The sequence below is a fragment of the Medicago sativa genome, chromosome 8 (assembly GCF_051527215.1).
Source record: "Medicago sativa cultivar Bolivia chromosome 8, Bolivia_mono, whole genome shotgun sequence".
In the NCBI taxonomy this organism is placed as follows: Eukaryota; Viridiplantae; Streptophyta; class Magnoliopsida; order Fabales; family Fabaceae; genus Medicago; species Medicago sativa.
In genome coordinates, this window is record NC_140756.1 from 62,791,336 (window position 1) to 62,817,553 (window position 26,218).

At 31.7% G+C, this 26,218-nt stretch overlaps 2 protein-coding genes, 2 long non-coding RNA genes and 1 pseudogene across 5 annotated transcripts; 4 read left to right on the top strand and 1 right to left on the bottom strand.

Moving 5' to 3' along the window:
• The first annotated feature begins 10,805 nt into the window (after positions 1-10,805).
• On the top strand, positions 10,806-12,206 carry LOC146900336 (S-adenosylmethionine decarboxylase proenzyme pseudogene; annotated as a pseudogene).
• Positions 12,207-12,526: 320 nt separating this feature from the next.
• LOC146900337 (uncharacterized) lies at positions 12,527-13,804 on the top strand. Its single transcript, XM_085737509.1, has one exon. The coding sequence runs from the start codon at positions 13,007-13,009 to the stop codon at positions 13,430-13,432; it is 426 nt and encodes a 141-aa protein (XP_085593635.1). The 5' UTR covers positions 12,527-13,006; the 3' UTR covers positions 13,433-13,804.
• A 2,119-nt stretch (positions 13,805-15,923) lies between these two features.
• On the top strand, positions 15,924-16,890 carry LOC146900338 (putative calcium-binding protein CML16). The gene has a single exon (XM_085739496.1). The coding sequence runs from the start codon at positions 16,104-16,106 to the stop codon at positions 16,587-16,589; it is 486 nt and encodes a 161-aa protein (XP_085595622.1). The 5' UTR covers positions 15,924-16,103; the 3' UTR covers positions 16,590-16,890.
• A 3,612-nt stretch (positions 16,891-20,502) lies between these two features.
• LOC146900339 (uncharacterized) lies at positions 20,503-22,271 on the bottom strand. Its single transcript, XR_015024256.1, has 2 exons — positions 21,693-22,271; positions 20,503-21,488 (listed from the first exon to the last, which is right to left on the bottom strand). It is a non-coding gene; the product is annotated as an uncharacterized LOC146900339 (long non-coding RNA).
• A 456-nt stretch (positions 22,272-22,727) lies between these two features.
• LOC146900340 (uncharacterized) lies at positions 22,728-25,088 on the top strand. 2 transcript variants are annotated; one of them, XR_015024255.1, is made up of 7 exons: positions 22,728-22,917; positions 23,095-23,172; positions 23,277-23,302; positions 23,622-23,704; positions 23,781-23,855; positions 23,949-24,057; positions 24,753-25,088. It is a non-coding gene; the product is annotated as an uncharacterized LOC146900340 (long non-coding RNA). The 2 variants fall into 2 exon arrangements; XR_015024254.1 differs by lacking the exon at positions 23,781-23,855 and having other exon boundaries at positions 22,777-22,917.
• Positions 25,089-26,218: the final 1,130 nt, after the last annotated feature.

A 26,218-nucleotide genomic window follows, 5' to 3' on the forward strand; every position in this document is an offset into this window, starting at 1 on the left:
CATAATCTACATTTAGACCATAAAAAGGATTAGTGAAGCTTCTTCTAACCAGTTACACAATTGTTTGTGATCAATTTGATCTGACAATGACCTTTCTCTCAAAGTTCGATCAGATCACACTGTGAATATGTACTTTTCAATTACACTGAAAGATGTACCAAAGATATAGTGGAAGATTGACTGTATTTGTGATTGTTATCTAAAGTTTGAGAAAGAATCTCAAGTTTGAAGAAGATTTTGATCTTTTTCATGCAATCTTGATTTTTTTTTTTGCTTTCGATCTTTTTGGGATCTGATTCTGATGTAGAATGAGAAATCTTGGGTATGAGAGAGATTTTTTCTCTTTATTTGAATGATGATTCCCTTTATAAAGCTTCAATCGTTTGGAGCAAGCAATATTAATGTTATTTATGCGACTTCCAATTACAAAATTTATGTGTTTTTATGTTATTTAAGCGCCTGATTTTGAATTATGAAAGGGATGGAAAGACGAGTTAATGGCAGTTAAGATCAATATTAATTTGATCAATCATCCAAATACAAGCAATTAAAATGTTTAGCATATGAATGAAATATTTTCCATTAATTTTATCCTTTATGACCTTAAATTCATGGTAATGAAGAGAGAAAATAATGCAAACAATTTTGAGTTCTAAATGAAAGGGATATATGAGTTAATGGCAGTTAAGATCAATAATAATTTCATCAATCATCCAATTATGAACTGTTAGAATGTTTAGCATATAAAAGAAATGTTTCTATTAAATGTATAATTTATTCCCTTTAAATTTCTGGTCATCAAAAGCGAAATTCATTTGAACGATTTTGAATCCTGAATGGGAGGGAAAGATGAGTTAATGGTAGTTATGATCAATATTAATTTCATCCAAATATTAGTGGTTACAATGTTGAGCATATGATGATAGAAATCCATTAAGTGCATCCTTTATGGTCTTAAATTTGTGGCACTCAAGTGGGAAATTCACTTGAATGATTTTAAATTTGGGTCGTGTTAACTTGTGTCCATAGGGCACATGTTAAGAAATTCAAAAGTAGAAATTAATTATTTCTTAAATTTTGTGCATTCAATTAATTAAAAGTAAAAAATTAAATACAAATGCATTAATTACAACAAAAAATTTCTACTCTTGTCAAAGAAAGAAACAAAAAAATTCTATTTTTGACTCATTAACTGGTGCCTTAAAGGCACAAGTTAACGTTTCCATTTAAATTTTGAATGGTATTATGGTAGGGAAAGTCGATTTAATGATAGTTAAGATCGATATTAATTTGGTCAATCATCCAATTATGAGTAATTAGAGTGAATGACATATGTAAGAAATGTTTCCATAAAAGGCCCCTAAGTGACAATGTGGAAGTGAATGTGCGAGCTTAAATGAAATACAGTGAGAAAGAATTTTAAATTCGAAATTAAATGTATATGGGCGCTCTAGGATGTTTTAAGAGGAAATTTGTTCATTATACAAATAGATCATCAACCATAACATTGTGGATTTATGACATTGACATGATAATTTCAATTGAGATTTCAGATAAAGATATAAATCTTAAGTTGTTCAATATCTTTACTTTAGTCATGATTTCTTTACTTTAGTCATGATTTATTGTCCATGTGGTACACAAAATCAAAAATCTCCTTGCATGCTGTAACACCCCGTTTTCCCAACATAAAATTTCTTAATAAAATCAGAGTTTTTCATCTTAAAACGGAATGTCACATTTCTTGAAAATCGTAAATGGAATAATAATTTATCCTTCAAAATATAACAACATAATCTTTAAAACTTCGCAGCGGAATAGTTTGACAACTTAAATAATCTTTGGCACAAGGGCCTCAATATAAAATCTCATAAAACTTAGTTCAACATCAATTCTTGAAAGATTCATAAAGTAATATGTAAGGAACAGAAAGTAAAGACATAATCCCATCCCGTTACGTATCAGAGCGGTGCTTTTCCCCAAAATAACCGACGACACAAGACAAGTCCTCACGAAAGTCATGTGCTTGACTCCAAGACTCATAACCTATATAACTACGGTTTCGCAACCGCAGGGCCAAACCAGCAAACACAAACAACGATGGGGTGAGTTCCGAGAACATGTAATAGTATAAAAAAAAATGAGAAGAACACGTAAGCAATTAAGTCAAAGTCGTTTCACATCACAAACATAATATTCAGAACCTTGAAGAATATATTATATCATCTCAATCTATATTAGTAGGAAATATCATTACAACTTAAGAACAAAAAAAAAACTTCACAAACACAATGTCACAATTCAATTCCAACTAGTCACAACACATGTAGTCTCCAATAACCATCTTCATAAGAACATCAACAAATAATCACCTTCATCGTCTCACACAATTACATTAACAGACATCACAAGGTAATTCGTTAAAACATCACAACTTAACAACTTGACTCGACAACACGACTCAACTTGACAATGCACTCTTAACAACTTAACAACTTAAATCATCGTGAAACTTCTTGATATGCAAATGCATGTGGTACCATTCAACAACATATATGAGCGTAATTAGGCTCTTCAACAAGTGAGCATAAAGCTGCCGGGCTTAAAGCCCCCAACGTAGTTTGAGCACAAAGGCTGCCGGGCCTAAAGCCCCCAACTTTAATGAGCACAAAGGCTGCCGGGCCTAAAGCCCCCAACTTTAATGAGCACAAAGGCTGCCGGGCCTAAAGCCCCCAACTTTAATGAGTATGCAATGGACTCAATCTTCCTACAACTTAGACAACAACGTGATCATCTTATACAACTCATAATCATGGATAACTTCTTAAATTCTTGCAACTTAGACCGACTCATGCAACTTCAAACTTTTAAATGATCAACAACATTAAACAGCACATATTAATTCATAGCATATCAACATCATAATATTACAGTATCAAATGATAATCAATCAACATTTAAGAATATCAAAAAGACATTTAGCAAAATACATATCATTCACACATGACCATTTAGAAGCACATCATTGAATATCACATCTTTAAATCACACATAATTATATTCCAATAGTTATCATATACATGTGGCATACCAATAATTACATTCAAATACATAACATCACATCTATATCAATCATTAAATAAGTCATCAATCTAAATAGTTGCAGCAAATCAAGCATAAGCACCCACAAATTTATCCATGACTTCAAATACCACATATTCACATAATTTAAATCAAGCAACACCTTAATAATGTTTCTAATTCTTCTTTTAACCTCCCACATCTAAATTTGCACATTAATTAATTATTCTCTCAAAGGGCTACAACCGTCGCGGTGAGCCCCGAATGAACTTTGGGAAATACGGCTTTCCCGTTCATCCCAATTAATTTACACTCATGATCTCGAACTCTTCTCTCTCACCCCATACCTTGGTTGAAGATTCCCCAAATGAACTTATGCAGCTTATTTCATGTGTCTCGCCTTCATCGATCGTAGTATTTAGTAATCCTTTTCTAAAGAAGTAGCTGACTTCTTCCTGCTCTTATCGCACGATGGCTTTTCTATAGTGCAGTACAGCGGTGCTCTCTTTGTTCACCCTAGTTCGTAGGTTTTTCTTGCTACTAGGTCATGAGTTGGATACATATATACATCTCATGATGCCTATGCAATTGGGCTTTTGACCTAATGGGTTAGTGGTTTGAATATATCAATTATAATTACTAATTATCATGCTATTTTTATTATTTCAACTTCCGTTTCCAATATATATACATTAGGTGTATTTCTTTTCTCTTGACATTATTATTATTTCTAATAAAATAAATATACCTAATATCAACAATCCAAAAAAATATCTATAGTAGCCACTTTAGAAAACTATCAATCACCGTCAAATATAACTACTATAATATTCAATCTCTATTCTACTATGATATAATGTTACGAAATTTGGGGTGTTACACATGCAGAGTGATAAATGCATCAAATATTTTCCAAAGAAATATGGTGATCATACTATAATTGATCAAGATGAATATCCAATATACATAAGGAGTGATAATTGAGTATCTATTAAAAATTGTGAATGTTTTGAAGATAACATGTATGTTGTTCCATATAATAGGACATTGTTGTTAAAGTGCAATGTACTTGCAAAAAGTACGGTAAGGGATTCTAGGGTTAAGAACTGTATGCTAGGGTTTAGAATGATTATTGGATGCCCTGAGAATGACCTCAAGAGTGGTATTTATAGCCTGCTATGGGCTTGGGCTTTGGTTGCTTGGTTCCCAAGCAACAGGGGTATTTGTGTATTTCTAGGCGGTTTCTAGAGGATTCTAGAAGAATAAGAGGGCGGTGCTTCTAGGCGAGTACGCCAGGACCTCTGGAGCCCTTCTGGAGGCTTTAGGGCCATTCTTGAGGACTAAAGAGCCCTTCTGAAGGACTTCTAAGCCTCTAGGAATATTATGACGGTCCATGCAATGTTCATATTAATGTAGAATCCTGCAACCAATCACGGTCCATCACATATCTTTTTAAATAAGTGAGAAAAGGACATGATCGTGTAACAAAACATTTCTATAATTTGTGGAAATGTAGTCCACCATCGCTCCCTGATACCATTTGAATTTCTTCTCGACTTAATCCAAGTATTCTAGCACGATTAGTTAGGAACGTGCACTTGATTGTCAACCTTGTGATCTACTCTTGTGTTAAATAAAACACACACCATGTTGAATGTTGGAGAAGAGGTGGGAGGCCATTTTTTGTCGGCAACGATAAATGCCATGCAAGGGATGAAGGTTGTGGAAGAAAAAAGAGAGATTTTTTTTTGAATGAAAAAAAGGATAAATAACAGAAGATTCCAATGGTTAAATATAATTAAAAATAAATACCAATGGGAGAGAAAAACATGCATAGAAATCGCAAGTGTGTGAGTGTGCCACATCAGCCGCGATGCTTTCGTGATATGGATATTCGCTATATTTAGCATTATTGTAAAAATTTACTATAACTGTTGATATTTATCTATGTGTGAAGTTTCTTGGATAATATTATTTTTATATACCCTTCAGAGAACCTTCCGTTGAGAGGCTACACTATCGTCTACAAGACGATAAATCTATTTTATATGAAGAGCATGAAAGTATTGAAACATGTTATCACCAAGGCAAATAGTAACACTACTATGTTTTTAGCTTGGATGGATGCAAACAAGAAGTTTTCAAATGCAAGAAATTTAACGCACAATCAGTTTTCATTGAAGTTTGTTTGGCTTTCTGAGCACACAAGTGGTTCTATAAATAGAACCCTTGTGCTGAAACAAATTTGTTGTTGAAACGCTTAACCTAATTCACAAATTGATAAACCTAGTTGTCGCTCTCTAAACCATAGTCTCTCTGAATCTCCGTTGGAATTGGCTAGCACCAGTCATCGGAGAAGTTCTGTTCGTGTGGACCAAGTAGAGGCATCACTACGTTGCTTTGCTCGTGATCAGAAACGTTTCTGCTACAAAGTTCTGCGCTTCAAGAGGTAAACACATAATCCTTAACGTGTTTAAGTATGTGTTGTGATTGATTTGTGATTAATGATTTAATCAAGATCCGTTTCAATGGAATTTGTTCCACTAAGAGATTCAAAAATTGAAAAACTTCTCTTAAAATCCCTTCACTTACTATTAGGGTACGCTCGCTTTCGGTTTGTTTCGCTAGTAACTAACTAATTACATTGTTGGATTTGAGTGATTGAAATAAATTGGTTGTAGAGTGATTATGTTGATGTGTTTTGGTTGTAGAGACTGATTGTACTTGACATATGTATTGTTGTGTTTTTTTCACGGTGAGGTAAAACGTTATTGATGTTGTTACACTTGTTTCCAAAAGATTTGAAATTGAAACCCTAACCAAAATGAATGAGAGAAAGAGAGAAGACGAGCCATAGAATAGGAAGTTCTAATTGAGAAGATGAGTTCGGGGGCATTTTGGTCATTTCATATTTGGCTGAAGCCCTAGGGGCATTTTTGTCAGTTCACACCATCTTTTGCTGACTCACCGTCTCATTTAACTAGTCAGCATTGCCAAGTCAGCTAATTAGTGACGTGGCTGTAATTAACTCGGTTGAGGGACCAAATTTTAAGTAATTAGTAATTGTAGCAGGTGTTTGAAAAGATTAGTAAGTTTAGGGATCAAACTTCAAATGATCCTTATTTGCAGGAACTAAAGATATAAATAAGCCTTAAACTATTCTAATTACAATTTCATCTTTTATATAATATTATATTAATTTTTAATTAAAAATCCACTAATATTATATGAACAATATAAGTAAAGTTTACATTTGATTGTAGTATATTTCAAATAGTTTAAATTTATGACCAAATACGATAAATAAACATACAATTAAACTCCCCTAAAAAAACATAAGTTAAACAAAATAGAAAACCGTAAAGAAGAGTGGTTAGTGTACATCTTGACCCTAATACAAATATTGTAACAAAATAATTAATTACTTTTTCCAATTATAAATTTAATTAGGTTTTTTCTAGATTAGCCTCTCTTGTTTAGAGGGTATTTACCCCTTTATGATATCAACCAATCAAAATGTAATATACATTGACAACATTAAATGTCAAATAAATGAGTAAATTTTTTCTATAAAAAAAATCAATTTTAGGTAACTTTTAATACTTTTAATTTTTATTTAATTATAGACAAGATTACATTATAGGTCCTTTATCTTATTTATTTGTAACACTTTGGTCTTTTATCTTTATTTTTTTCCGTTTAGGTATTTTATCTCTCATAAAAGCACACATGCATCCTTTTTCTCATTTTTTTTATTAAAAAAATACATAATTTTATTTTTAAAATATATTTTTATTAAAAATGAAAAAAAAATCCAGAAATATGATGAAGATGTTCATTATCTCCAACTTCTTTCTTTGAATCTTCATCATCTTCATTGAATCAGAAAAAATTCTACACAAATATATCTCCAAATATCATGAATTAATGTTATGTTCACCTCAAATCTTCTTTTAAACACAAAAATCAAAACCCTATAGAAAAGAGATTTAGTTTCATCAAAAAAAAATTAGTTATATAAATTGTCACATCGTATATTATTATTATTTTCTAACTCAATATTCAAACCCGGCATAAAAATAACCCCAAAATTGAGAGCAGCTTTGCACATCAATTTTGTTGTTTCCAGAACAATCTTAACCTTTGTAAAGTCTAACCCTTCCGTCAGTGACTAAACCTCCACCATCCGCCTTGCAACATTTGTGAAATTAAGGTTTTGATTTTTGTGTTTAAAAGAAGATTTGAGGTGAATATAACATTAATTCACGATATTTGAAGATATATTTTAGTAGAATTTTTTTATTTAAAGAAGATGATGAAGATTCAAAGGAAGAAGATGAATATTTCTAGATTTTTTTTTTCATTTTTAATAAAAATATATTTTTAAAAATAAAATTATGTATTTTTTAAAAAAAATGAGAAAAAAGATGTATATGTGCTTTTAAGAGAGATAAAAGACCTAAATGGGAAAAAATAAAGATAAATGACCAAATTGTTACAAAAAAAATAAGATAAAGGACCCCTAATGTAATCCTGCCTTAATTATATTTAGTTGTTCAATCTTAATTAATTTACACTACAAGACTGGCTTAGAACAATTAAAATTTCACATCAAATTTCTTTCATCTGAATGTCCTTAAATTTATCGGTTACATTCATAAAATTTATTCTTCCCATTTTGATTGTTCAATTTTGTCGTTCTAAACTGCCGCATTTTTTCAATTTTCGTGAGAATCGTCGTCGTTCGTTTGATTCCAAATATCGTGAGAATTACCGTTATTTCCAGAACCACGTCAGGTATGGTGAGTTGATTTTTCTTTTTGATTTGATTTTTCTTGGTTGTGAGGTAGTTAATTATAACAATTGAGTAAGTCATCCGTTATACTTTAAGGATTGCTAGCAGGTGTTGCCGCTGTGATGTTTTGGGAGTTTGCTAGCATTTTTTTCGGTTGCTGCTGAAATGGTTATGTCATGAAGCTTTTGTTCTTTTGTTTGGACTTAAAGGCTTTGGCTGATAGTGAGGCAGGTCTATGCGTGTTAGCAGATTTTATTAGGTTGGCTGCTTAAATAAAAAAAAAAGTCACAATACCTGACGCGTTTCTAGAAACAACGACAATTCTCACTATAATTTGAAACTACAACAGTTTGGAATGACAAAATTGAACAATCAAAATGGGAAGAAAACGAAAAAGAAACAAGAATTGATCAATAGGGAAGAATAAAGAAGAAATTTGAATGAAGGAGATGTTTTTGTTCTCACGTTCGGGGTTGTGGAATGGAAGAAATTTTATGAATGTAAGTGATGAATTTAAGGACATCTAGATGAAAGAAATTTGATGTAAAAATTTTATTTGTTATAAGTCTTGTAGTGTAAATTAATTAAGATTGAACACCTTAATATAATTAAATAAAAGAGTAAATTACACTCTTCTCCCCTCAAAGATTCTTGAATTACACTCCCCTCCCCTCTTATGTTAAAATATACACTCCCCTCCCCCTTATTCCAAACATATTAGAAAACATTTCATTCCCCTCCCTTAAGAGAAGCTTGAATTACATTCATCTCTCTTTTTATGTTAAAATCTACACTTTACTTCCTCAATATTTTTTTTAATAATCTAGCAAAAAAACAATCTAACACACTTAAAAAAAAAAGTACTGCAGGTCTATTTTAACATAATTAAAATTTGTACATATTTTTCGCTATTTTTTATTCACAATTACATTAACATATAATTTTAAACCCTATTATAAAATATGAAACAACCAATAAATAAAATTACAATAATTACTAAATACAGTAAAATATGGTTATTTAAAAATTAGTTTTATACTATAAATTATAAACGTAATAGAAAAAGTCAGTTACCCTATTATAAAAATCAGTTAAAAGTATTAAAAGTTACCTTATGATTAAGATTAACTTTTTTATTTTTAGAAAAAATTGATTCATTTATTTGACATTTAATGTTGTCTATGCATATTACATTTTGATTGGTTGATATCATGAGGGTAATTACCCCCTAAACAAGAGAGGGTAACGTAGTTCTCACCATATTACTTTCATCACTCTCAATTCAATATATTTCACTTTCCATCTTTTGTTTTTGTGGTAGCCGGGGTTTGAACCTTAAACCTTATAGTATTATGAATTGTCCCTACCATAAACACATTTCACTTTCCATCTATGATAGTAGTGACTGCACTAATACTTCATAAGAATACTTAAAATCATTTTTTCTCTTTTCACTTATATATTTTTTTAATATGTTTGAAATGAGCAAATGACTCAACTGGGATGGAATATAAAGTTTTCCTTCGTCACTAGCTTTAATTTCAGTCAAAAGTCAAAAGCTAACCTTGATTAATTTTTTAGTCAAAAAAAAAAAAACTTCAATTAATTTGTGTCAAAATGTTTACTTAATTTATTTTTTTAAAACTTTACAAGGCATCTTTGGAGAAGACCTATAAATAGACCTCGTTTCAATTCGAATCTAAGCAACTCAACTCAATCTTCTCTTTTTGATAATTTTTATTTCTACTTCTTATTTGTAGTAAGCATTTTCTTTTCTCTTGTAATTATTTCTTGTTTTATTTTTCTTCTCGTGTTCGTAATTCTTGATCCTATTTTCAGAAACCTTGCTATTCGTGGTTTTGCTGAACAACAAAATCTTCAATAATTATTTACTTTTTCTTCATCGAATTTTACCAATGCAGGTTCGTGTGCCCTTTCTTCATCATTAAGTTGAATGTTTTTCGCTATGTATGTGTTTTCGATTTAATGTATCCATATGTAATTCGTAGTAAGTTGTTAAAATATAGACACGAGTCAGAAACAATTTTAAAAATTCATAATCTCATGAACTTATTTGAGAACGTCCATAAAAATTCAGAGACTAATACATTGGTTTATTCAATCACTTATGGACACCTGATATAACATTGACACATAAATTAGTAATACGTTGAGAAAATGAAAGTACTCGTACGTAAATGTATGTAGACATCGATAATAATTTGATTATATGTGATCACAAATGTCACTATGTTGGTGTCTGACACCAACACATATCCAACACACGGACATGCTTTTAGTTTGAAGTGTTAATACTTAGTACTTACTACATTGTTTATCTTTTGACTCTCCTTTTTTATCGTTTTTTTTTTTATTAATCATGAAAATATGGTATGAAATTGGTTATAAATTATTGGATTTAAATTAATATACAACTTAATTTTCATATTTGGAACACTAAGATCATATCACCCTTGTTTAACAAGTAATCATTGGATAAACTAATCAACCATTTCAAGTTTTTCATCGTGCTTCTATATATCATTTATTTGAATTTATAATCAAGGTGGTGGAAAAGGTTTTGATTTTCGCTGTATCAACCGTTTGTGGCTCTGTTAAGTTGTGTATCCTCTGTTGTCGAGCAGGTTTGAATTATCTAATGGAAACCAAAGGAGGCAAGAAGTCCAGTAGTAGTAAATCATTATTCTACGAAACTCCCCTCGGCTACACTATTGAATACGTTCGTCCAAACGGTGGAATCAAGAAGTTCAGATCAGCTGCTTACTCCAACGTAAGTTCTAACTCCGATGATTAAATGATTCCGTTCTGGATATGTCTGACACCAATCCTATTTGATTAATGACTTGTGCTAATACATGTATTTTGTAATTTTGTGCAGTGTGCTAGGAAGCCATCCTGATCTACTTTTGCTCGAAACGTGTTTTCTTAGTTGCGTTTAATTTCGTTAGAATTTTAATCATTCAGTACTCTTCTTCAAACGACGTCTTTCCAGTCTCTATTTTTGCAATTGTGCTGTCGTTGTTCACTCCTTTCGGGTTTTGGTGGTGTGCATATTCTTTTTCTGAAACGATATGGCCATGACAGTTTCTGCAATTGGTTTTGAAGGCTTTGAAAAGAGGCTAGAGATATCATTTTTCGAACCGGGTGTATTTTTGGACCCTGAAGGAAAGGATCTTAGATCTCTAACAAAATCCCAGTTAGATGAGATTCTAGCACCTGCAGAATGCACCATTGTTTCCTCACTGTCAAATGAAAAGGTTGATTCTTATGTTCTCTCTGAGTCCAGCCTTTTTGTTTATCCATACAAGATCATAATCAAAACCTGTGGTACTACCAAATTGCTGCTTTCGATCCCACCAATATTGAAGTCATCCGAGGCGCTTGGACTCACTGTTCGATCTGTAAGATACACTCGTGGAAGTTTCACTTTTCCAAATGCACAGTACTTTCCTCATCGCAGCTTCTCCGAGGAAGTAGCAGTCCTTGATAGCTACTTTGCAAAGCTTGGAACAGGAAGCGTGGCTTATGTTTTGGGGAGTTCAGTCAGCACACAAAAATGGCATGTTTACTCAGCTGCTGCGGAGTCTGTGAGCTTATTCGACTCAGTTTACACTCTGGAGATGTGCATGACAGGTTTAGACAGAGAGAAAGCATCGGTTTTCTACAAAGAACAGTCTAGTTCAGCAGCCCTGATGACAGCAAATTCCGGTATCAGAAATATTCTTCCGGACTCTTGGATAAGTGATTTTGATTTTGAACCGTGTGGATATTCAATGAATTCTATAGAAGGAGCTGCTGTTTCTACAATTCATGTTACTCCAGAAGACGGTTTCAGTTACGCAAGCTTTGAAACATGTGAGTATAATTTGATGCTAATGAATCTGAATCAACTGGTTGAGAAAGTGTTGACATGCTTCCAACCTAATGAATTTCTGATAGCCGTGCATGTGGAAGTTGCGAGCAATTCATTCGAGCAGAACTGTTTGCTGAATGTTAAGGGATACTGCCGCGAAGAGACGTGTTACCAGGAACTTGGTAGAGGTGCTTGTGTTTTTCCTTCCAGAAGTTCATAAAGACTTCTGATTGTGTTCCTTTTACTTAAGGTGGTTGTCTTTTATGGTTTTTGTGTTTTTAAGTAAAATAAAGTTCGCCTTTCTGGCCTTGTCTTATGGTACTTGTTTGTCATTTAGTCATTGGATGCGTTGAGTTACCCATCGTTGGATGTTTCGACATTTTAAATCGTCGTTGTTATTTTCATTAAACTGTTGAATTGAATAAGCATAATGTTTAAGTACAATCTTTTGGACTTCTTGATTTTTCACTATATATCGAACCTTGTATGCATATTTGCTCGTTCTAGTTTGTCCCTTGTTATTATCATGTACAAATTAAAAAGAATAATGTAATCGGATGTACTACAATGTGTGACCTTCATAGTTGCATTGTTAAATTAAAAGAGTACTATACAAGAAAGATGTGACTCTAAACACTCTACAACTTATTATTGCTGCTCATGTCATTGAATTTTTCTTTTAAGCGATTGGAGACTATACAAACACTTTTGTTTCAACCAGGTTGAAATTCTCGTGGATAAATTCAAGAAATTTGTCAAAGAAATATTCAATCAAGTGGTGTTTTGAATACATGTTTATGACTTTTGCTCTTTGAACAATACATCAAGTTAATTAAGGAGGTTTGATTATTTTGTGCAAGATAAAGTCTTAAGAAAGCAACTTCTAAAGTGTTGGCGAAAGAGAAATAAATCTTCCACCAAACAAGTAAAGTCCAACCTCACAAGTTATTATCTCATCTAACCAACCATTTATTGACACGTTATACCTTACTATGCTTGAAATCTTCACTTTAAATATTCTGTAATATATATGTCGTAACCCTTATTAGAAGCTATAGTTTGCGTTTAGGCCACAACCAAATTATTTAATGAAGGCAATGATATCTTAGCTTTCCCTCATCATATTATTGTTCTTGCTTCTACCTTGCTAAGAACAAAAAAGAAGGGAAATTAAAGGAACCTATTCTTTAAACAAGGCATGCCTTCTTTTAATAATTACTTTCAACACCCCCACCTTCTCCTTCTCTTTCACAACCATGGAAGAAGATTGGAACATGCTTGCTGCTGATTGTGTTGTCATATCATGCTGCTGCCAATGCTTGGTGCTGCAAATTCTTGTACTTTTGCTTCGAAAGATGGTGAAGAAAACAAGAGAATATGGTAAGAAAATATTTTGCCAAAGGAAGGGGAATTATAGAGGGGTGCAAAGAGAAATGGGATCTTATAAAGATGTGATTTTGAGAATTCAAGAAGATAATGCACTAAAAGATGATGATGTGCACAATTGTGGATGTTGTATGGTTGAAGTTGAGAAAGTGATGGAGGAACTTTGTGAGAAAGGAGAGTTTGGATTTGGAAGCTTTTGGGGTAGGAAAGAGCCATGGAGTTTTCCTAAAGTTGTCAATGATCATTTTGATGATAGTTTTGTAAGATATCAAATAATTGATTTGGGACCAACATAGTGTGACGGTTGATAGATAACTGAATCTCTTAGCATATGGTAATTAATTCGATCTTTAGTTGATGTGTATAGAAGAGTTGTTGTTGAAAAAACTCAACCGTTTAATGAATTTTCGTACCTCAGAGGATTAATCTCTAGCTTTTAGTTGGAGAATACCTTAGGAAAAAAAAAATGATTTGGTTGGTTCCTTAAGCTATGCTTAAAATTGCCACATATATACCGAAAAAGATCATTCTAGTTGCAAAGGATGCAACTCATACTTCACAAATGTCTGGGATCAAATCTTACTAATACCAATGTGAAAATTTCGTTGATGTTCTTTTAAGTCTTGAAGCATTTCTTGACCTTGGTAGTCCTTACTGATATTGTTGAATGATTCTTTTGGGCTATTAATATTTTAGGACTCACTATATATACCTCGATGCGTAAATAATTGTGACTTTTATGAAATGCTTATATAGATTTTTCTTTTTAAGGAAATATGTTATAGATTAGATATTACAAATCTCTGTTTCAAAATATTTTGCATTGTTATAGCTTGTCAAATAAGCTCTTAATGTAGTAATGACCTGTCTTTAGCACTTAATTTGCCGTTTATACTCGTTAGAAAATACAGGTTTATACCAAACAAATTAAATTATTATTTGTGTGTTCAGCACGGCATTAATTGTAAGACATGAAATGATTATTTTGTTTTTTTCTTTACAATTTTTTCTATAAGCTACAAATAGGCTTAAATAAATATTAAAAACAAATAAATAAGAAAAAGGAAAAATGGGAAAAAAGGAAATAAGACAAAAAAAAAAACAACATAATTACATTAAACAGTGTTATCAGAAGCTCAAGAACAAAGTATGAAATACACAAATAGCTAGTTTGTCTAACAATCAAATATTATTTATATAAAAGAAATGGTCAGATATGATTAACATGCTTTTGTCAAAAAAAAAATATGATTAACATGCTATAAGTATAAATAACTTAAGAGAATGATTTTCGCATTAATTTTACTACCGATGCAATACTAATTGTTATTTGTTACTTTAATTGTTAGAAACATTTTCTTTTCAATATTCTCTAACACTTTACTCTTCACATAATTAAAGAGTAAGTGTTGGGGATAATGTTTCTAACATTTTTCATTTGAAAAATTGATATCCGTTCATCATATAGAAAAAAAGTAAATATTAATCTACATATTCTAAGTTTCTAAAGACTATTTAAAAGTATATTTTGTCAACAAAAAAAAAAAATATTTGAAAGTATTATTTAGGATTGAAAAGTGAGAAGATAGATTAAAAAAAAAAATTTGAAATATTTAAAGACGAAAGTATATTTAAGCCTTAAAAATGATGGACTAATCTGATAAACTCACATACGACCAGACTTAGGTAGTTGTTTAAAGCTTGTATTTAAACATGATTTTTTGTGATTGTTCTATAGGCTCTTCAGATTGCTCAATCTCTAAAATTAGTGATTGGGTCGTAGCTCCTAATAGATTTTGTACGATCGGAAGATACAATCCGATAAATCCAGAAGGCTTTTGAGCAATGTGAGGGGTTTATAAAGTATTTACCTGATTTTTTAGTCAAGTCTAGTAAAGTATGACTGACCCAAAACATTTGGGTAGCCCGTTTAAAAGCAATATAAAATGAAAATTTCTTTTCTCACCCTCCATACTTCTCGCGTGCGCTCCATTTTGCCCATTTTACCCAGTTTGGATTTTATAATTCAAACTGTATTTGACGTTTTTCAGATTATAAAATTCAAAATATACATTTCACCCTTTCAAACCATGACCTCTGGCAATTCACGCATGGTTTTAAAAAATAATAGGTTTCAAATTATATAATTTGGAGCGTGTTTTCCCGCATTTGGATTATATAATTCAAAATACGCCATATATATATATATATATATATATATATATATATATATATATATATGAAACATATATTACTTATACTATATATAAAGAAAATATGTCATTTTAGGCTGATTTTTTCTCCTTCCAATTATACCCTCAAGTAAATTTGACTATAAAAATATTATTTTATTGATGTCATTTAAAAAAAATAGAATTTATATTATATTTTTTTTAAAGATAATTTATCTGTGTAGTGTGTGGGTCAACATATATTGACCAATAATTTTCAAACCCAATTCTCATTAGTATGACCTAAACTAAACTTACGGCGGAACAACCATATTAATTTTAGCAAATGGACATAATTTACCCCTAGTCCAAAATTTTACCTAAACATAGCTCTTTCCACGCAAAGATGTTCCCAACAAAATTGGTGAAAAACAAATTACTCATCCAATCCATGACCATGATTCATCCTTGACTTGCGTTATCATAATAATATTCATTTATCACCAAAATTCGGTTTTATTACTATGCATTTATGATTAAACCAACCAAGACGCGTTTTCTCTCAAACCCTTTGAACCATTCCAAATTACCAATCAAAATATATCATTGTCACACCTAGCACATAACAATACACCCAATTCAAACCCTACATTATCTCCATCATCACCAAGCAAAACAAACCACCATTCAAAAACATCAAAACCAAAACATTAACATAAACAAAACAAAAAAAAATTAGATCTATCAATCATTTTTCTCTCCTCCTCAAGGCCTAGGCCTTCACCAACCTATCACCATGTCAATGCTCCAAACCGATGATCAAATCAAACAATTAAACGACATATTCAAGCGTTTTGACATGGATTCCGACGGCAGCCTAACCCACCTCGAGCTCGCGGCACTCCTCCGGTCCCTCGGCATCAAACCAACCGGCGATGAACTTTATGCCCTACTCAACAACATGGACAACAATCACAACGGATACATCGAATTCGACGAGCTTGTTAATGCTATTATGCCCGACATGAATGAGGATGTTCTCATCAATCAAGAACAGCTTTTGGAGGTTTTTCGCTCGTTTGATCGCGATGGTAACGGTTACATCACCGCGGCTGAGCTTGCCGGATCCATGGCAAAGATGGGCCATCCTCTAACCTACCATGAGCTTGCTAATATGATGGCTGAAGCTGATAGCAATGGTGATGGTGTTATTAGTTTCAATGAGTTTGCTACCATTTTGGCTAAATCAGCTGCTGATTTTCTTGGTGTTAAGGTGCAATAGATATATTATTAATCAACCTTCTTGATGAAAGTTAAATCATGGAGTTTTATTTCTGAAACCTTTTATTGTTTTTTTTTTCTTTTTAATTGTTATTAGGTTGTTGGTGTTAAGGAGGAAGAAAAAGATTAAAAAAAATTGTTGAACCATAAAAGAGAATTGAAAAACATAATTAAATATGTTTGACATGAAAGTTTTTTTTTTTTGAGGGAATGTTTGACATGAAAGTTGACTACTAATTGTTGTAAATGTAATTTGTATATATCTAATCAGTTTTTGTGAATGCACTTGTTATTGATCTAAATTTGTTAATTAGAATTTAGAAATGAATGTGACGGTTTCTTTGTTATTTATTTACTAGCGTTTATTCTATCAAAAAAAATAAAAATACTAGCGTTTATTGTTTATTTTTCAACTTGCTAGAACTTTGAAGACTTTTCATCCATACGAGTAGATGAAATATATCATTGACTTTGAAGACTTTTCACGCATACAAGTAGATGAAATATATATAATTGATAATTGACTAATAAAGAGAGAATAAAACAACGTCAACGAGTAGGTGTTACACAATGAGGAAATGAATTATTTTTTTGGGGAAAGGAAACATATTAAACAAACAAATTGATTCTTTAAATTGTAAAATTTTAATCAAATCCGTTTTGTTAGTATTAATGTGATAAATGCATTTCATAACACATTTGAAACAAATAGATACCACTATGTAGATTTGATTGGTCTAGTTGGTAATAAGTTTCAAAGAGTGAGCACAACCCTTATTACCACCATTAATCGTTTGAGGACAATTTGTAATTAACTTTGTAAGTACTTTTAAATTGGTAACACACAAAGATAAGTTGGTCAAAATGATATAGAAACCATCCACGCGAGAAAATGCTTGACCTAACTTTCACTTTTAGTCTCTTACTACAACGTTGTAATAATTTAACAAACTTCTTTTCTTAGCTCAACTCCCTACTCAACATAATGTTTCAAAAAGTTTGTGAATGTAGTAGGGTTTGAATAGGGTGTTTTGTCAATGGTCTTGGAATGATGTAACTTATATGTAATGGATGAATTTTGTGAATGTAAATATTATTGAAGAAAGGAGCAAAAAGTAAAACTACAGTCCTTAAACACAACACACAAGTAATACAAAAAAAAAAAATCAGTAAATCTAGAGTTGATTAAAAAAATCTTGATATATATATGATGCCTTGTTTTTCTTACCCTAAACATCAACCATACTTGTATAAGGAGAATCTATTATGCCTCATCAATAGCATTCTTATAGCACTTCCAATGTTCATTTTCCTCATTGATATATGCTTGGCCGCATTGGTGAGTTCGAACATATCCTTGCACATCCACATCTTTCGCCAATCCATCCAAAAAAATCCTTAACTCGCCATCAACACCTGTTTTGAATTGAATAACATTAAGAAGTAGTTACAATCTGTGATATACCGGGTTAACAAATTTTTGAAATAACATGCAAGGATAAGTAGCATACCTATTATATGCACGAGGGAAGACTGCAGTGTACGTATGGCTAAAATGATTACAAACATTCAGAAACTAAGTTAGCCTAGGACATAAGTAAATACAAAGAAACATCTCCTCCCTAAAAATATCCAACATATTATGACACATCCATAACAACAAAATGAGTACTTACGGGATTAAGCAATGCTTTATAAGAAAGAATCATCCACAAGCAAAGTATTTTTAGCATTAAAACCAAATCTCTCCAATCAATGATCATTCCAAACATTCTTTAAATCCTTAAACACCATTGTTCTATTTGAATTTTCAGGTGTACGTAGGAACATGACTTTTAGTACATTTAAAACCATCCTGCAAGAAGTCATAAATACATTCAATCATATATAGTGAATAAAATCAAAGATTGTAACATCCAAGAATGATGGTTAAGCATATTATCAAATTTATATATGAAATAAAAAACTGAGAGAAGTACTTGAAGCAAACAAAATCACATAGAAAACTGAAGATTAGGTCATAAATAGAAACATCTTGGTTGAAACTAGGTACCTTTAAATCAATGTCATGTCTGAACTTCCTAGAAGGGGAAATCCCAACTCCCAAACCCCGAACACTGCCCCATGCTCAGGTGACAGGTCCCAATACTTTTCCAATTGCACCGTATGGATGAGCATAAATTGTTGAAAGTGATTTAAAATTTTATCCTATAAATGAAAAGAAATTCAAACCATCAAGCTAATTAAACAAAGTTTTAAAGAAAATATAAATAGGCAAGCTCCTTTGTTTCTCCAAACCATCTTCTAGTAGTGGATTTTAAGCTTTTAACGTTTTGCAGTATTCTTTTCACTTACTTCCTATATTTCTCAAAGGAAACAAAAGAATCATTGCATGTTAACCTTTCTAGAATACATAGAACAAATTTAAAAAATAATCTATAATGTGACACCTTCATTCTATCACTTAAGTAGTGATCAACAAATTTTGGCCACTGAACCTTATCCACATCATCAGGAGTTTTTTCAAGTATCGCCTCCTTTGTCTTGTTTGATTTAAGGTATTTTTCTCGCAAATGGTACTTCCAGCGCTTCCAACTTAGCGCTAAGTTCTTCAAAACCCAATACTCGACAGCGTCATAATCTAAACTGAACTTGACCTTCAAAAATATCATTGAATCTATCTTTTATTGACCTTGGCATTAGACACCATTCGTTGACGTCTATGGGAAGATAATCTTTCCTCCTAGCAACCTCGCCAAGAAATCTAGTCACCAACAACGATTCATTTGGTCCTGCTACTCTGTCGTTATCAATCGTCACCTTAACCTTGAATTTTTTATCTATTTCCCAAACTTGTTTTGCTCTCATTTTTTGTATTTTTGTTTCTCCCGTTGTGGTGTCTACAATGCACACATAAAGCCATGTTACCATAGACAAATCTATCAATTGAATTTGAATACAAATACAAAAATAATATAAGAATTTTATGGACTGCATCTTTCGTACCTATAATCTCAACAAGGTTATTGTCATTTGTCCGCATTTTGTAGTTTCTGTGCAACAAAATATAAGCAATGGTGTCAAGGTATATGCTTCTTATCCAACAAATATAACATATCAACAAATGTGACTGGTTAACACTGAACCCAATTTTAAAACATGTTAAATATACCAATTTTCAGTCCAACTTTGTGACCTAATCTTTTTTAACCTGAATGATAACATGGTTCTCCAAATAAACTATATTGATTACGCAGGGAACATCAAAACGTACTATGGCTATCTATCAATATTCAACAACAATAACAACCAAACATTATCCCACTAAGTGATGTTGGCTACGTGGATCAAATTACGTCATGATGTTCTGTCATAAACCATATTTCGATTTAACTCGTTTATCTATAGATCTTCCTAAATAGTTTTGTCTTGTAGTGTTTCTAGTTCTAACTTTGCCTATATAGTAGTCCGACTATCCTCCAACTGATCTACTCTTCTTACCACATGATCAAATATCAATATTCAAAGATTTGGAAAATGATTTTGCGAATAGGAAAATCTGAAGAATAAAAATTCTTAAAATAGAAACAACGACGAATAACAAATACAAGTAGTGAGTAGTATCAGACACATGCTTCTAACACCTCAGCTTTATATGACAGTACATCATAAATGGTGGGGTTAGGATCATATGGGCTCCTAATTTATTTTCTAATATCAAATTTCAGACACTGCATATCATGGTATACTTCTTTAACTCACATTTTTATTTCATACAATACTCCACAAAAACTATGAGACATTGTATTTGATTTCTCCTTTTGATACCAGACATAATTTCCTTTTAAAAAATCTTGGGAAGTGATACTACTAAAAGTAACTAATATGTGTCTAAAAAAAAATAGATACTGTAATTGGGAGAAGAAAAAACCCAAAACAACACTGCTCTATTCTTTACAAAAGAAAACAACTCTTTCCCATCCTATAAATAACTCTTGCCTCAATATATACAATAACAGCTTCTAAGTTCTAACTGTGACATAAAAGATATATATGAAATAGGATATACAGCCCTTAAAAAAAAGGATATACAGTTTTATTTTTCCTCCTAAGTCCTAACATCAAAGCCAAATGTTGGTTTCATGCACCATACTATCAAGCAATTCCATGACTATGTGCAAAGACAATTAAACCATTTCATATATAAAATTATACATTTTTGTCCAACAATTGGTTTTCGTTGGCAGCTAAGCGGGTTGTTGAACCTCCAGTCATTGGCTGCAATGATTTTTGCTGCACCAAATCACAGTATTCAAGATCCTTGGTATTCCCTTATAACTTATCAACTGTACCATTTTGTGATACAAGAGAAAGAACCCCATTTGAATTGCTTTGTATGCGAAGTATGATATGAGGGTTGAGATCTCCACAAAGAATGTCACTGTCCAATAGGAAGGCGATGAGCAAGAGCTTCAAAGAAGACTTTGTAAGCATTTTCGAAACACTTTTGAGGCATGCTCCATATATTAAGAGAAAAATGTACTAAAATGGAACCCTAGATGAAAAAATGTTGGATCAAGGTGAAGTAACTGATACCTATGTCAGTTGCAAGTTTACAACCCAAACTACACAAGTGTAAATGGTTTTTCTGACTATATCTTTTCCAGAGGTTATTCCGCCATGATAAAGGCTTGGAGCTCTATCACTTTTGTGCAGAAGAAAATTAATAAGGCGCTAAAGAATCCGTTAAGCATCCAACTTAGTGCTTGACGCCAGCTAAAAGGACATCTTGTACTCCTTGACGTAACTTAAGAGGGAGTGCCTGATAAGAGCTCCCTCTGTGTGCAGTAAGCTGTGCAACACCTTCACATATCTAAAAGAGGACACTCTGCCTTAATGTCTGAAAGATGAATCAGTGAAAAAATATCAGGATACAAATTTCAAACTCTATATAATATCATTACAAGTAAACTGAAATACCATGAAATCAAATTACCTCCAATTGAGGTAAAGACAAGTTTTAAAGGTTAAAAAACAGATGTGGAAAGAAATAGAAAAATGAAAAAATTGAATATATCAAGCAACATCAAACAAATCAGTACACCTGTTTGCACTATCATCCTTGTATCTCTAGAGATAGAAGAGTAATGCCAAGCTAATGCAGTAAACCGAATTTTACAATGTGTTACATGCACCAATTTGAAGTCCTTAAACTTTGTGACCAAAGTTTTTATTTGGATTTAAAGGAGGTTCTCCTATATCACCTCCTGGCAGATGTGAAACACATTATTGACATCAATTCAAGCAGTTGCAGAATGATTTTGTGACTCAAGAAAGTGTTTGGGATTTGAGGTAATCCGGGATCAACTTGTGTGTAGGGACAAAAAACATGAATCAATATATATTACCATAAAACAGCATCATGCGAAAATCATCAGATTGAAACAATTAGTTAATGAAACAATGGAAAGAATAAAAAAATTCAACTCATTTCCTTTATTCTATTTCCTAAGAAAAAAAAAACTTATTTCACCAGTGAAGTTTAAGCCAGCCATACAACGACAAAATCTGAAACAAAATTCGTAAAATAAAAACAGCCGGACCACAAGCAAGGTACATGAATTACTTTCATGTAGTGAGTAGCATATGAAGAATTCATGTAGAAGTTTTCTGCACAATGAATCTTAATCTTATCTTAATCTTAATCTTAATAATATACAAAGGAGGAACAATTTTTAGGCCTCCAATCCTATGTGTCACACTCTCAAGCATCCAATGCCAAATCATCAAATTTTCAAAGTACATTTTATCATCTTTTATAGTAATTGTGATCAGAAAACATCACTTTCATCAATTTTTCTCAATTTATAAATCATAAAAATCACTTTTAACCAAATAATTTTGAATTGCTAAATTTCCCTCCAAGAAAGATGATTTTCGGACCTTTTTTCATAAAAAAAAAAAAAAAAAAAAAAAAAAAAAAAAAAAAAAAAACTAAATTGAAGTAAGGCCCAACACTCTAACCCAACCTTTTTCAACCTTTTGATCAGAAATAATAAATGCAATAAATAAAAAGGGAAGACTTTCCCTGTCACACGCTCAAAAGGGCAAAAAGAAGTCTCTTTCTCACTGTATGCTCAAAACACACTTCCTCTTCTATGACACCCTTCTTCAAATTTCTGTAACACATTGAATGCCTCTCCCCTTTTCAATTTGAATTTTGAATCTCTCAAATTTGCCTCCTTACTTTCTTTATCTTCCTTCTCTCTATTTTGAATCTCTCTCTCTCCCTTTTCTACTTTCAGAATCACACAACTCTACAATTCCAGGTTTCACTCTCTCCCGTTCAATCTCTTATCAATATTTTTTATATTCGAATCGCTGGGTTTTTTATTCGTAATTTTAGTTATTGTTACAATTTTGTGATCATAATTTCAATCAATGGTTTTTTCTTCTTCCATCTTCACATTTAGTTTTAATGTTGTGTTCTTTCATTTTTTGTACAGGCTATTTCCGTTTCAGAACTGTTGGAAACAAAACCAGCGCGATGGAGTCTCTTGAACAACAACTCTGCATGTTATTTTGTATGACTTTCTATGATTTTCGTTTTTGAATACTAAATCCATTTTCAAATCATCACCTTCAATCTCTCACTCTCTCTTTCCCTTTGGGTTTGTTGTTGTTGTAGTTCGGAAATAACGACATCCAATCAAGGTACTGCATACACTCCTTAATTTTTCTCTGATTTTTTATTTGTGATTTTACATTTTAGATTATTTAGTTTTTATTTTTCTCAATTTTGATTTTGGATTATGAGCATTTGAGTTTTGTTTTGATTTTTCATTATCCATTGTTGAGTTTTTAGTACAGTTATTACCTTCTCAAACAAAATATTCATAGGCGACACTATTTTAGATTATTATGTTTGAAACAATATTACCTTCTCAACATGCTTTCAAATGTCAGGTCCTGAAGGATTTGGTAATTTTTTAGATTGATCTTTTGTTGAGTGTGTAATTTGATAATTTTTCAGATTAGTCCTTCAATTAAAATATTGTGCAAGAGGTGGATGAATCATGAAGGTCCAACAGGTGGATGAATTGCAATTTGCAACAGGTTGTTTACCATGTCTCTATTTTCATTTTTTGATTTCAGAATTAACCTTTGGATTAATAAAACAATTTCTGTTCAGTTCCTTACATGTGGGATTCTCTGTGACAACTTTCAAGTTTGAACAATTTAGTATAAGTGGGTGTAATTTTGTAATGTAAGACTATGCGTATCAACATCTTCTAAAAAATTGAATTTTTGGTTGAAATTACTTACCTAATTTTATAATTTGGTTCTGTTTGGTGTGAAGGCTGAACTTAAGGAGAACATGGCAAATAATGTATGAGTTGAAGTAGCCTAGCATTGTATGTGAAGTTGAGAATGCAAAGAAGTATGGTCCGACGTACAAGCTTATCATGGTGACTTAACTCTGTCTTTTCTAATGTATTTTTTTTATTACTTTTCTTCTTGAAAATTTATTTTTAATTAGGTCAAGGTGATCTTTATATATAATAATACTCCAACACTCTTTAAACAATATGATTGATTATTGAAACTGTATTTCTTTTATGGAACTGTATTTGGGTCAAGAATAGTTGTGCACTTGAGAGTATTGGATATTCATGAAATTAACATTATAGAATGTTGCCTAATAAAAATGGAAAAAGTTTTGATTTGTAGCAAGTTTTTTTTTATCCTTTCTCTTGATCAACAACATTAAAGAATAATATAGATAAATCTTAACTCTTTGAAGTTATAGATAGTCATCAAGGATTTTAATTATTGGCTTCTGCAATCATTCAATAGGCAAGTTTCTTATTTTTATACCTTAGTCTTTTTATAATGTCATATAGGATTTGAGCTTCAATTATTGGTTATTATTGGTCTTGATTATATAGTGTCATTAAGGACAGATAATGAAAATGAGATCAGATGAACATATAATGAAAATGGGATAAGATGGATTTGTCTATCAATACAACATGAGAACGGGATACAAGCTTAACCCAATTAGAATTGCATTAAACAACAATTAGATCAGAAAATTACATGCCAATTTTTATGTCTGGAAAATTACATGCCAATTTTTAATGGTATTATTTGAATCTGACAGGGATGATTCTAATTCACGGGAGTTTGAATCTTAGAATTCATCAAAGAGGTGACCCGAGAAAAAATGTTGGAGCAAGTGGCTCGGACGAATCACCCTCATCACCATCACAGAATGGTGGAGCATCATACCAGCTCTGTTTTGTTATCTTATACTGAAAGTTGGAACAAGAGTTTTGTTTATTCTTTTTAGCTTATTTCTTCATCAGTGATTACATATTACTGAAAGTAGGAACAAGTTGTAATATTATAGTACTATTATGAAAGTGTCTCAGATTGCTGAACTATTGTGATGATGTTATGTGAACTAATGAGACTAATGCTATTAGTTTAGTTTCTACTACAAGTTTTAGTATTTCAAGCTAAGTATTTGATGTTTTAAGTATAAACTCACAGTTGGATTGAATTAAACTAAGTTATGATTACCTAGATTGAATTTTGTAAATGAAGTTGCTGTGAACTTTCTTTTACCAGAAACATTATTTGCCTTGGAACAAAGTCCTTATCTATTTAAACAAATGCTAATGGTGGCTGACTTTGATAAATATCAAGCAGAAAGGTATAATATTCTTCTTATATTTGAGTCTATTTGTACCATATCATGTCTCCTGTGCCATTGAGTTGCATGGTTGAATAGCCTTTATGAGTAACATTGCTAATACTCTTTGTTGGCTCCGATTTTTTTATGTTGTGTTCTTCTTGACATTATGACTGTAACCATGATGTTAACTCTGAATTTTATTTGGAATCACTAGCAAAGAAAGAGGAATCCATATTCTATGAGATTTCAACAACCACAACCAATATACAAAATTGCATTCCCACACACTTTATGTTTATCACTTGGTTAGATTAACCTTGATGAAAAATTGCAGTTGATAATCTTATAAATGTGAAACACTATTTGTGTCTACTAATCTTTTTAATAGTTTCCATTAAGAGTTTAGTATGTTGATATGCCCCTTTTGTTGCAGAGTAGCCAATGTTCGCCTGTTATATGCTCCTTTTGGTGTTTTGCCCATGTCACTTTTAACAAAGTGATATGCTTACTATTCATATCCTTAAAATTAACTGGTAGAGTTAAATTTAGAGGTATAAACATTGATTTTTGCAAATCTTTCTTCAGTTAGTTGTATGTTTTTTATCTTTTCAAACATTCATTTATATATAGAGTTCCCTACTGAGGAAGTCAAAGTCTTAAGTTAAAGGAATAGTTATTTTGAGTTTCTAATTGACTTTCGATAGTTTACGTATATGAGGCTGCTCCTCTAAAAACAAATCTGATGCAAAAATTAGTAGGAACTTTTTAAACTTTTAGTGATTTTCTCTTGAAACAAAATAGATACGATTCTACTTCATTTTTATCTATTTTCCCCCTTCTTGTATTGGTTTGATTTCAATTTTTTCTTTTTGTTGAAATTTTAATGTGATTTGAGTAGTATATACCTGGCGCGTGGGGTTGGACTAACC